The 12,925-nt window shown below is 37.2% G+C and overlaps 1 protein-coding gene and 1 long non-coding RNA gene across 11 annotated transcripts in view; one reads left to right on the top strand and one right to left on the bottom strand.

The window, feature by feature from the left end:
- LOC129500273 (uncharacterized) overlaps nt 1-6,620 on the bottom strand; it is a 43,528-nt gene extending 36,908 nt beyond the window's left edge. For 3 of the 4 annotated variants that reach the window (XR_008662526.1, XR_008662527.1, XR_008662525.1), the window contains exon 1: nt 6,463-6,620. This is a non-coding gene — a long non-coding RNA (uncharacterized LOC129500273). Of the gene's footprint in view, nt 1-1,466; nt 1,625-6,462 lie in introns of all 4 variants that reach the window. The other variant, XR_008662528.1, reaches the window with a different exon arrangement.
- The window catches only part of TRDN (triadin), a 368,093-nt gene that overhangs the window by 157,970 nt on the left and 197,198 nt on the right, over nt 1-12,925 (top strand). For all 7 annotated transcript variants that reach the window (XR_008662524.1, XM_055310519.1, XM_055310523.1 and 4 more), the window contains exons 11-12: nt 7,209-7,271; nt 8,077-8,136. Coding sequence is in view for 6 of the 7 variants with exons in the window: in XM_055310519.1 (XP_055166494.1) it covers nt 7,209-7,271; nt 8,077-8,136 (123 nt within the window). In the remaining variant the exon portion in view is untranslated. The remainder of the gene's footprint in view (nt 1-7,208; nt 7,272-8,076; nt 8,137-12,925) is intronic.

Below are 12,925 nucleotides of genomic sequence, written 5' to 3'. Positions count from 1 at the left end.
TTTCTTTATAAAACATTTATTTTGTTATTTGTGTCAGCTTGACCTAAATGTTTCTTCCTATAATAGGATCTTGTTACAATTCCAAAAGATATTTTTCTTCCTCTCTAGAACAAAATGAGTCTTTAAAGCCAGGTGTTTTAGCCAAATGGAGTAAAGAGTCTTGGCAATTGTTCATGTAATAAAGAGTGGGCGTTGCTCACTTCAATTAGATGTGGATTTTAAATGTCTTTAAAAATTTTTTTAATGCTCTTAATGTTTTTAACATTAAAACATATTTTTGTATCTACAGAATAGACATTATATGTGTAAGGAGGAAACAAAGGAATTTGTTAGTAGTTTGGTATAGTTCATGAGAGAAGATGAAATTTATGTAGCCCATGAGTTAAAATAAAGCTGAATTCAACATATAAAATATTGGCAACTTTAAAGTTGTACTCTCTAAAAAGATACCCGTTTCCTTTTTAATATTGATGTCCATTAGGCATATTTTTTTTTTAGATTGAAAGGTTTCATTTGAAAATCAGACTTATGTATGTGCCCAATATACCAATAACTTTTAGTAATTTTCAAGTCATATTATTTTTTTAAATTACTATTATGTCTTTTCAATTTATGTAGTAAATCAAGTCCTAACTTCTCAAAAATCTGTTATAAAAATAGCAGTATCTTTGAAATGACACTATAAAATGATGTATGTTTCAATTTTGAATGATAGCCAGCTTTCTCTAATATTGATGATTTCATCACAAAAAGAAAAAGTTCAATTTTCTGATGTTTCTAGACATTCTTGACGTTCCAGATGTAATGAAGTACTTTTGTGATCCATTTCCAAATACAGAAAAATGTAAAAAAATAAAACCATCAAGGTGAAAATATTTAAAAAGTAATCTTTTATAACTTGTGTGATATTAAAAATGAAAAGGTATTAGAAAAGAATCTTGTATTTATGCTTTTCTCACCTTTATAGAAAGACACATTGGAAATGTTTACAATAAAAGACCTTGAGGAAGCAAAAATTACACATAAAATAAACTTTAAAAGTATTAAAAGAATTCTTCCAAAGTCTCCAAATGTCAGCAGCACCAAAGAAACAAAAAACAAAAACAGGCAAACAAACAAACAAAAAAAAAACCAAAAAACCCAAAACAACACCCCCCCAAAAAAAAAAACCCACAAGGGAAACAACAAAAACTTGCAATTGTACTATATGAAGCGATCCAGAGATAAATGCATGGAGATGGAGAGCTTCTCGCTAAGTAAAGTCAACAAACTTTGAGTATTTGCTTTCTGAAATGTAAAAGCATTGAGAGGAAAAATAAAAACCAGAGTTTTTTCTGTCTTATTCTTCTCTGTCTCTCCCTCTCTCTAACACACACACACACACACACACACACACACACACACACACACACTGAGGCTGCCTTTGTTCTTTCCTTCCAGATAGAAAAGTGAAAAAACAGGGGCACCTGGGTTGCTCAGTGGTTGAGCATCTGCCTTGGGCTCAGGTTGTGACCCCGGGGTCCTGAGATCGAGTTCCGCATCAGGCTCCCTGCTTGGAGCCTCCTTCTCCCTCTGCCTGTGTCTCTGCCTCTGTCTGTGTCTCTTATGAATAAATAAACAAAATCTTAAAAAAAAAGGAAAGTGAAAATAAATAGATGTGGCAACCTTCATCTATGTAAATGTAACCCATTCAAAAGTAACACAATCACTTATCTAAAAAGCTTTTATCATTTTTGAAAGGTTTGAAAGGGGAAATCTACCTTATCTGTTTTAAATATCAAGTATAATTAACATAAGACACTTTTTTGCAAATTGAAATGTTTCAAAGAATCTATCTCTTTGCATTCCCTTTTGCCTGCGAAATAAAAAATGGAAAAAGAAAAGAAACTGTCCTTACGTCCAAAAGAGAACTGTCCTTATGTCTGAGCACTGGGGCTGTGAGGGGGCTGAAAGCTGCCGACATGGGATAGAGGCAGAACTGGGATCAAGCTGACTTGCAAGATTTTTGATAGAATGAGTCTACCTCAAACTTCATTTTCCACTTGCAGGAGGGAGAATGGGATGCGCAGTCATGCTTAGTCTGGAACCCTTGATGTGTCATTTATGGGGTTTGGGAAGTTGGGCAAGTGGCTCTTTCCTGAGTCCATTTCCTCACTGGCTACAGAATGTATAGACTTTTTACCTGAGGACCAAGTAAATGCTCATGCCCATAAGGCCACGTGCTTTAATCTGTTAGTGTAATTTCCTGTCTCCTTGAAATAAGTAACATTTTCAACCAAAATTACCCCCCCCCTTTTTTTTTTTTTGCTTTGCTCTGACAACATAAAATAATTATTGAGATCCCTTGTCCATAATCCTTTTGAGGCTTAATGAACTGTCCTTACTGTAACTAAGCTTTCCCACTTCTTATTCCTTTACCTAGTTCCTGGAAGGAATCTCTTCAAAGTGTGGACCCTGGCCAGGGGTGTGAATAAGGCAAAATAAACATCTGTTGATTGAGAACATTGTCATTTTAAGAGTCTCTGGGCAGTCACTGAAAGGTGCTATAAGGATTGCTGGTTGTGAATTGGTTGTTTTAATAGCTGGTAATGAGAAGAGCTGGCTTCCAAGAATAGTCCAGCAATCACTAAAGGAAAAGCCAAGGCAAAGACAACGGATTCAGGTTCTGACAGGCCAGTTTAGTTATGCCAGATAATTTGAGTGAAGTCCTTAATTTAGAGAGCTTTGCTGCCATAGCAACCTAATTACAATGTAAAGTGAGGTTCTCCTAGCACCATTCTACAATGTTACATTCCTTCAAGAATCCCAAATAAAATTCAGAGGAAGAAAACAAAGAAAAAAGAAAAAGAAAAATTTGTACTGAATTCTTTTACTTTCTTAAGTTTCTTCCTTACAATAGGATCACAGAGTCCAATGGGGCATTAACACCACCCAGCAACAGCCAAAGTGCCTCTTAAAATGTAACTCAGTGTCATATAATTTCTCTGCCTGAAACCTCTCAGTGACCTCTTATCTTAGAGTAAAATGGGGCGGTCATACCACAAACAACAGATTCTACGTTCAAGGTCTTGGCAGATATTTTTCTTCTGCTGCAAAAGTCTTCTCCATAGCTCAGAGCTCTCCTATATTTTTTAACACACTCCTCAAAACTTACCCGTTTGGAAAGATTTACCTTTCTTCTTCCTTAAAAAAAACCCTCAAAACCAAAGAAACCCCAAAAAGCAATGCTGCCTTCCATCCTCTCGTTTTCTAATCCTCTAAAACGAGCTCTTTTTTTCCTGACCCTTATTACCACCTGACACGGTGTGCACATATTCATCTATATATGATATACACAACATATATATTTACTTAAAGCCTTAAAATTTGGATTTTCTCCAGATTTAACATTTTTAAGCCATCTCAAAGCCAGAAAACATACAGTAGCCATGTTTGAAGTAAAAGCTTTCTAAGTTACCCACTCCCAGCAAAATTGAGAAATAAATGTAAGGAGAAGCATGCTTCATTTGGATAATGAAGGAATAAAGGGGTGAAGAGGGCTCTAAACACACTCTACTCGTCCCCCTACCTTTTATGGATGAAGACAGAAGAGTTCCTCAAAGTTGCATAAGGCAGTGGCTACTAATTACAGTGAACCTGAGACTGGAATCCGCTTCTTCATTCCAGCACATCACTCCTTCCTAACATGTAAAATCCTACTGATGTACTTTTTCCCCTGCTGTTTCTCAACATAAAATATTCCAGACATAGTCTCCTTTTGTCCAGAAAAATAAGAATTAGTGTGTACTTACTCAAATACATCAACAAGTGTCATATCTAGAGAAAACACTGATATTATATGTGGTCAGACTTTTATCGTTTCTAAAATAGCATGAGATTACTTGCTACTAACATTATTTTATGAACATCCCCTCTGTTCTAGGCACCTCAGCTCAGGGCCTCCATTCCTCACAACAAGCCAGTAAAGTAGGTTTTATTAATCTCATTTTTCAAAAGAGGACAATGATATTCAGGGTGTCATAGCGCATTGCTCAATTCTCCACAACCAGAAAGGGTCAGGCACAGAATTTAGACCAAGGTCACTCATGCCAGCACCCGTGCTTTCTCTCTTGCCTCGTGCCTCTGTAAGATAACGATGGAGAACTGCAATAATCACTGGTGTCATTGAATTTATCTGCTTGTGTGAAGTTTCCCATGATCACGCTATGAGTGGACTGCCAAGCCAACCTCTGGCACTCTAGAGAAATAAGGTGGCAGTGACAAGATGTGCTGGAGCACATTGTTAGGGAAGAAACACACCCTTATTTACTTGACTGGGACCAAGAATACATCAACCGTGGCTGGACAGGTTTAGAAGAGAAGCCCCCGTCTGACGTGTAAAATTTGGATAATCTCTACAGTAGAAAGGAAAAGAGGCGACTAATGCAACATAAGATGAAAATTAAACATTTGCATTTGTTTTCCCGTTTTTTGCTGGGAACAGGCATCTTAGAAAGCTTTACGATGATAATTAACTATTGTTCATTCTCTGGCTTTGAGAAGGCATAAAAATGTTCAAAAGCAAGAGAAAAGCCCATTGTAAGGGCTTAGAAAGTAAAAAGTAAGTCATTTAATTTTTCTTTCATCTGATGTTAATTTATGCAGAAGCTAATAACATATTTGTGGCTCGGAGCTGCTCATTGTGGAGAGGATTTCTCTCTCAACCAGCCTTCCCTGTGATCCCTGCCAGATAGAGCCATCATTCTAGGGTGTGTGACACTTTTGCCAGAGAAAGGCAAAGCATTGATAGGTTCACATGCTACAGACATATTTAATTGCTACCCCTCTGAACGCCAATGGCATTAAATGCTCTAACTCTTCTCTAGGTGTCACAAACAAAACAGCAAACGATTTGGAAGACAGGGTGAGGAGGAAATTAAATATTGGGGTGCATAGTCAGGTGGAAAGGGAAGTGTAGTGTGGACTGTTGAGGGAGAAAACGGTCAGGGGAAGGAGAGTTGTCCTAGAAGAAACGTGGGTTACTTTTATTTCCAAGTAGGATATAATGAATTTGTTGTGTCTTTTATAATTCCACTAATTCCGCTGCTGCCAAATCACCTGCGGAACAGAGACAATAGTGCTTGAGGAAACGCAGAATCTTCAGAAGCTGATGTTTTAAATGAATTCGCCATGAATAAAGTAGGCCCCATAATGACAGCTTAAAGGTCTAATTCATAAAAATGTTATTAAAGTACATTATTTATACCTGCTTTTTGTGGACTTCTGCTTTTATTCATGACTCTCTCAGTGTATGGCCATAATCACCGTCACAATGTAAATGGAAGCATTAATTCAATCTGAACTAAGGCAAGAATACTGTATCACCACAATAAAACTCCAGTTATATTAATTTAAAGGGTAGGATTTACTGCACAAGGGTATTCTCTTAAAAAAAAAAAAAAAGAAAAGAATGTCTTCTGTCTCGTGACCTCAAATATCTACTCTCATTCTGAAGTTCAATGTAAGATGGACTAATTGGCATGAACTTCTAAATGAAATACTTACTCATTTGCATTATGAAACTGAGAGCCTTGGAGAGTGAGTTGTGATCTTATTGTGACTACAGCGTTGATATTTGATATGGGCTAAGACATATTTACAAGTAATCTGTATTTTAATTAACCCGTGTTCTGGCACAAATGTTTAACAAATGCCAATTCGATTGTCAATTCAACTCAAATGCACATGTGCATTTTTTTTAGATAAGATGGAAAATGCCCTGCTATGTAAAATTACTCCCAGACAAGCTGAAAATAATGATACTTAAATGAAAAGTATCTTTATTCAGAATTTGAAACACGATTTACATATTTAATATGCATAAACCTTTAGGAAAAGGCAAAGTGGAACTGAATTGGTTTCTATCTAACTCTGGAACTATCAGAATTGGACTTCTTGACTTTCTCCTTCTATTGGATGAGCCCTAATGGTACACCGCAAACACATTTAGACAGAGTGTGAATATATTTCTCCCTACAACACGAGCTTATCTCCAAGAGTCATGAGAAGGGGTTCTTTACAAATCATACTTCTAACACTGAAAGTGTTGTCTTTGATCTTGTAGGTAAAAAAAAAAAAAAAAATCTCTATACCTAAGGGAATGAATTAATTCCTACATTTAATAAGATGCAATCATTAGTAGACAACTTCAGCATTCACACTAGAACTATGCATTGAATTTCTTCAGCATAGAAGCAATCTCTTAATATTAAGTTCTGGGTAATGAAAATCTTTGAAAGCTTGGCATCTATACTTGTGGTGAGAGTGCAAATGACAAAGAGAAAACTGTTTCAGATATAAGGTAAATAGCACTCCTCATTGAGAATTAAAATTAGTTGATTGCTATCATTAACCCTACTTAAACCTAAAAACGATGAATATTCCATTTCAAAAATTCTGTATTATGTGACTTCGCTCACTTACCAGTTGTTGTCCAGTTGTTAGGGGGCTACAGGTAGGCATTTAAGGTTCCGTCTGCTGTCAGACCAAGATTTTCTCAGATCTCTGAAGAAGAAATCTTCCATGAAGAAGTCTAGAGGCACCACATGCCATTCTATGTGGCACCCAGACTTACCAGAACCCCTGGGTGCAAGAAGTGTGAGCATTCCCGTTGATACAACCACTCGGAAAGGGCAGTGGAAGCTATGTCCCCAACATGACTGCCAGACAGATGTCACCAAGCTCCAAATGCCTGCTGATGAGAAGCAGATTTGAAAAACAGTTAAGTCAAAATAGATATCGTTAATGGCCCTGGTGTATTATTTCTAATGAGATTTAACATATGAAAAGAAAACAAAAAAAGTCATTCTCCTGGCTTACCTGCTGTACTTTCCTCAGAAATGAGATTTTAATTTCATGTACTATCTTACTTTAGGCACCAAACAATTGTTGGGTTGGGAAAGCTCACACTATCTCGTTCATTATTTATAAACAATATTAGCAACCTACAATTTTATGCATTTACTGTGAGCCAGGCACTGTGTGTAGTGCTTTGTAAACATTAGCTCACTCTGAGGGAAGTACTGTTATTTTACAAATGAGGAAAATAAGGCTTAGAAAGATTAAATCACTTGCTCAACGTCATAAAGCTGTCTGGAGGCAGAATTGCCTTAATAGTCATCCTTCATTCAAATCTTGGTTTTTCTTCTGTACTAAATTTTCTTCTCTAGGAAAAGAAGAGGAGGAAAAGAAGAAAGCTGAGAAGAAAGTAACTTCTGAAACAAAAAAGAAAGGTGAGTAATTTAAAAACTAACGCAGAAGTCAGTTGGTAACCCTTTGTTAACACTACTGGGAAAGCTCTTGTTTTCTAGGCAAAAATGAATAATAATTAATAATTTTATTGTTATTAACAACCGTTCCTGAAATTTATCAATATTTGAAATGAAGTTGAAATTGACACATTTTTAAAAAGAGTATTTTTACAAATTATTACTGATTGTATTTTTTTCTTCCTGAGGACTGGTGCTCAATTCTAATTCAGTAATTCCTTGGACTGCAAATACAAAAACGAAAATTCCTATTTACTCAGGTTAATAAAAAAGATCTATCAAAAGGGCAATTATTGTATAAGGGAAAAAAAATAGTTGATTGGTTTGACATGTTTTGTTACTTTTAGAGGGTCGTTTTCACATAGTGCATCTGAAGTCCCAAGTGAGCTCTGGAGATTCCTGAGCTTCTGACAAGCTTCCAGTGGCCTGATAGCCCAGAGAACTTTCATTATATTCCTTTTAATGTCCTTTATGAAAAACTTATTGAAATATTCCATAATTAATAATGATGTTTAATGTTTCCATTGGCATGAGGATTTTTTTTTTTTTGAGCTTAGCAAAAATTTTCTCCCTTTCTGAAGAGAAAACACACCAAAGCCACTATTCCATAATGAAGGTTCTGGTTTCCTCATATTTGACATGACGATGGCCATGATTTAAGATTCCTCTGTATAAGATGAGTTGAATGCCATGATGGCAGTTGGGTGTACCCTGACATATGTGAGAATGAAACAGATCGAATCCTATAATGTTCTCATTTTACTATCAGAAAAAGAAGATGTCAAAAAGAAGACGGACAAGGACACTGCCACTGATGTGAAAAAAAAAGGTATTGTACTTTGTGTCCTCAGTCAGGTTGTGTTAACAACACTAATCCATGAGGGGATCTCAGGGGGAGGTAGACAAAGTGGAAATAGGTACCGAAATCTGCCCATGTGCAGGCCATCAAAGCAAACATGGCAAGAGACAAAACTAAGCAGACAAGGAAGCTTTTATTCATGGCTGCTGTAATAGAGGAGAGAGGTTACAACTCACTCTGAACTCAATTTCACTGAAATAAAAAGCAGGAGGGTTTTAAAGAGCTGTGAGGGGGCAGAGGGTTGCCAGCCACCTGTGTGTGCTAATTGGCCTCCTCAAAGCAAAAGTAAACTTATTTTCTTAACTCAGTGACTTAATGGCAAGGAGTGTAGTGTTACAACTCTGACCCAGGTACCCACAGGACTTAGATTCTTGCTATCCAGAAACTGGGCGATGGGGGTGCTGCGGTTCTCCATGATTACATTTCAAAGGGATGGCTCCCTCATCCCTGAGAAAGGTATTCTCGAGTTAGAACACTGGAAAGAGGATCTGAAAAAGATTTATGTCTCAAAGGAGCAGAGAAAGAATTTACAATGACAAGTCTTCTGAGGTAAATGCTCTTGGTAAAGGGAGGGCCAGAGCCTAAGGTCAGAAAGAAGCCTGTCTAACATTTAGTGAAGCTGATGAGAACTTTCAAGGCCATCCTAGGGAAGACATAATGAAACGGAGAAGAGCTACATAGCAGAATAACACCGCCTTGTCAAGCTAAGAGGCTCAGAGAGACTCATGCAGCCTGTGAAGAAATATAATTGTTCGACAACTTAGATTTTTGCTTTATATTTAGTTGTGTTTTAATTCTCGTTCGAAGATGAATACTGGCTTCTGTTCAGGTTAAGCCTAAGTCTAGGTGAAAAAGATAGTTGTCTTATAACATGAGATATTATGGTTTGGTGTTAAGTGTTCTCACCCCCCAAATATTTCCCCTGCTGGTGTCAGTGATGCTTGAAATTCCACCATTAGAGATATTCCATTCCTTTGAGTTATGAAGGCATTGTCCTCCATTAAAATGCAAATCTCCTAGGGCCTGTGTGTGCGGGGTAACAAACTAATTCTTCTCAGTTATTAACACTTAAAGTGGATGAGATTTCCAGATCTTCTCTGTGTAATAATAGGTTGGGAACAATGCCTTAGAAAATGAGGACGTAGATAAACTTCAATGAAGGGAAAAAAAAAAAAACTTCAATGAAGGAGAGGTTGAAGAGAGTTTCAAAGTAGGCTCTTGTGTGGAGAGAGCAGGACTGTATGGCGTCAGTGAAAACCTTTCTCTTCCTAGGGAGTATCTAGCCTCTGTGGGGGAAAAAAGGTGATGGGGAAGGGTCCTGAAAAGGGACTGTAGGAGGCCAAACTGGATACTAGAAAGTAGCAAATAGAAATTGCAGGAAATCCTGAACATTATTCTGTACAAAGGGTAAAAAGAAATATAAAATTTTAAGAGTTGCCTGATGGTATATGACTCATGAAATGCTCAGGAAGAGACCTCTAGGTTTTCTGTGGGTCTGATTGCCAAATACCTTGCATTCATATTTTTATTATTATGGATGTATTATTGTAGAGTCAGTTGTGTTTTATTGAACACTCATTCATTTTGTGTGACTTAAAACTTTCCTCATGTCCCTAGTGAAATATGTATCTGATCATGAGAAAGGGAAAATGCAATTCTGACGATATGATGATAGTGAGAAATTCGTGTGTGACACGATTGGGTGCTAAAGGGAAAGATGGTTCTCTTTTCTGGGCCATTGGTTTTACCAACCATGTCATGTCAAAGCCAGGTGGCGTAACACTGGCAAGACAACTGATTATGCCAATACTTCTTCCCACAAGGTCAGCGTTCATCCATTCCCTTCCTGCAAGGCTGGTGCTCATGTGCCCATCCACTAAAACAGAGAACTGCCTGGGTGGTTGCTCAGCACACTTGGGAAGGACTGCTCAGCTGGTCTTGAAAAACAACCTTGGCCTTCTTGGAGCCAGTTTTCTGTGTGTGTGTTGGTCATTTTTACTTTTTTTTTTAAAAAGATTTTATTTATTTATTCATGATAGAAAGAAAGAGAGAGGCAGGCTCCATGCAGGGAGCCTGATGTGGGACTCGATCCCGGGACTCCGGGGTCACGCCCTGGGCCAAAGGCAGGCGCTTAAACCTCCGAGCCACCCAGGCTGCCCCATTTTTACTTTTGATTACACAAAATACTGTCAGCTCTTAGAAATTGGTTCAATTTCCTAATGGAAATATGTATAATTTGTTTTTTTACAAGCTCTTAACCCCCAAATATTCAAAATAGTGTGTGTGTGTGTATGTGTGTGTGTGTGAGAGAGAGACAGAGAGAGAGCAGCAGAGAGTCAATTAATGCTGGTTTTTAACTCTTGTTTCTTTTTAGAGTTTGCTAATTCTCCAACTGTATTTTCACGTGAGAGGCAATATGGTTTAAAAACAGCCAGTTTGAAACGTGAAAGCAGTGATTTCCAGAGATAATGAGAGAAATTGAAAATAACTAGAAATCTTAAAGAGCTGGGGCACATATGTCATTTCTTCCTAAAATAGTTGGAGGAATATGGCAAAATATATGATGTCACTACTCTAGCCCCAAAGAGTAGAAAATTTACAATGTGTAAGATATGCCTTTGATGCATATGGGTTTTATTGTGATAATTTATTATATTTATGTTGACTTTTATATTATTTACATTTATATAACATATAAAGTTACTTATATTTTATATTGTTATTTTATTTTATTACCTTTATATTTTATAATTATGTAAATGCAAATGAATCTAAGACTTAAATTCTATGATAAATGAGCCTCTACTGCCTGAAACTGGTAAATCACACTTTACAAATGATCTACGCTAAGGAAAATGTGGGTGGGATTTTACATGATATAAAATTGCCAGCTCACAAATTAATAATGGTTGAACCTGGGTAATTGGTGAATCAGGGTTCATTATAATAATCTCTTGCTTTGTATATATTTTAAATGATCCTGGTGAAACAAATATCTGCCACTTAAAAAACACTGCATGAGGGGAGCCCTGGGTGGCATAGCGGTTTGGCGCCTGCCTTTGGCCCAGGGCACGATCCTGGAGACCCGGGATCGAATCCCACGTCGGGCTCCCGGTGCATGGAGCCTGCTTCTCTCTCTGCCTCTCTCTCTCTCTCTCTCTCTCTCTCTGTGACTATCATAAATAAATAAAAATTAAAAAAATAATAAATAAAATAAAAAAAATAAAAAAACACTGCATGAAATGGGGGGAAAAAAGTCACCAGGATATTTTTAGTGTTGTGAGGTATATTTCAGCCTGAATACCATGAAAAAAGCCACCAGAAAAAGAAATTAAAATGTTTAAAACCATCTCCCTATGCTTATAGCAGACTTCGGTGTTAGACATAAGACTTCACTCAAGTTAGGACAAGCTTTTGTGCAGGAGAGTGGATGCATATGCCAGCGGTGGGAGGACAGGAGACAAGAGGCTACTCCTGGACTGCTGAGACCAGGCCATATCAGCCAGGCAGGAAGCTGCTTCAGTCACCAAAGTTGTCTCAGCAAACTGACTCACACCCAAGGAACCTTCGTCAAAACATTTCTGCTGTTCAATCTCCTGCATCTAATTGGTAGAATTTGATCCATGGCAAGTGAATCTGGAAGATGCACATTTTTGGCATTCCATTTTTTCCAACCGGAAAGAGATTAAAATGGAAGTTGAAAGAGGCTATCCAAGGTATATCTATCACGAAGAGGTAGAAAATATTTTATAAGATGAAACTCATATAGTGAGAGAAGGTTTTTGAAGGCCTTGAATTGCACAGACTTGGCTCAATCAAGCAAAGTGATAAAAAACGTGGCAATTTGAAGTACCCACAAGGCATACTTAAATGTAGTTAGTGGTGTTCTTTACCTAAGCCGTAGATCAAAGAAACAGGGATATTCTTCCTCTCTTTATTTCACAAAATGATATTTTTGAAGAAATAACTCTCTTGGCACTTGATGAGCTGATAATGGTTAAAAAAATTAAAAGTTGCTTTTCCTTGTAATGAAACAGCTATCACCTGGAGAAAATATATAACATTGTAGAAATGGGTGAAAACTATGATTCATTTCTCTCACACTGGCCTTTTTGGAATTATAAGTTGTTATAAACTTTTTGGAGTTAACTTCATTACCACCCTGGAATGTTTATGAGCCTATTAATTATGAAGATGATTTTGGCATGATACTGATAATGATGTAAAATGATGTTTCATTATCACACTTTGCAATATGATTTTTTTTTTCCCCGAGAATTATCTGAATAGGACTATAAATGACAAGAAAGATTCTGAAAAACCTGACCAGTTTTTCTGGAATAGCTGCTAGAAAAGGACAAATTCATTGATTCATTCATTTGGGCATGCATTCTTGCAGAAGTATTCACTGCTGCATACCAGCCATCGTACTAGGTGCTGAGCACACAGAGGTGGATAATTGAACGTAGGCCTCAACGGAGCTTACAGTTTGACCAGTGAGGCACACTGTGAATTAGTGAACATAATATCCAGAAGTACAACTTGGGGTAAGGGCCACGGGGAAACAAATTTGAGGCAATGACAGAAAGCAATGAGTGGGGATAGGGAGCTATTTAAAAGAACAGGCTTTTCTAAGAGACGACATTTAAATTGGAATCTGATATATTGGAAGGATCCAGACATTGATGTGTGAGTGTTTACATGATGATGAATATGGTGTGTGTGTGTGTGTGTGTGTGTGTGTGTGTGATATCCATGT

Source organism: Nyctereutes procyonoides, unplaced genomic scaffold (assembly GCF_905146905.1).
Source record: "Nyctereutes procyonoides isolate TBG_1078 unplaced genomic scaffold, NYPRO_anot_genome, whole genome shotgun sequence".
In the NCBI taxonomy this organism is placed as follows: Eukaryota; Metazoa; Chordata; class Mammalia; order Carnivora; family Canidae; genus Nyctereutes; species Nyctereutes procyonoides.
The sequence above is the reverse complement of the archived record's forward strand: the minus strand, read 5'-3'. Positions and strand labels throughout refer to the sequence as shown.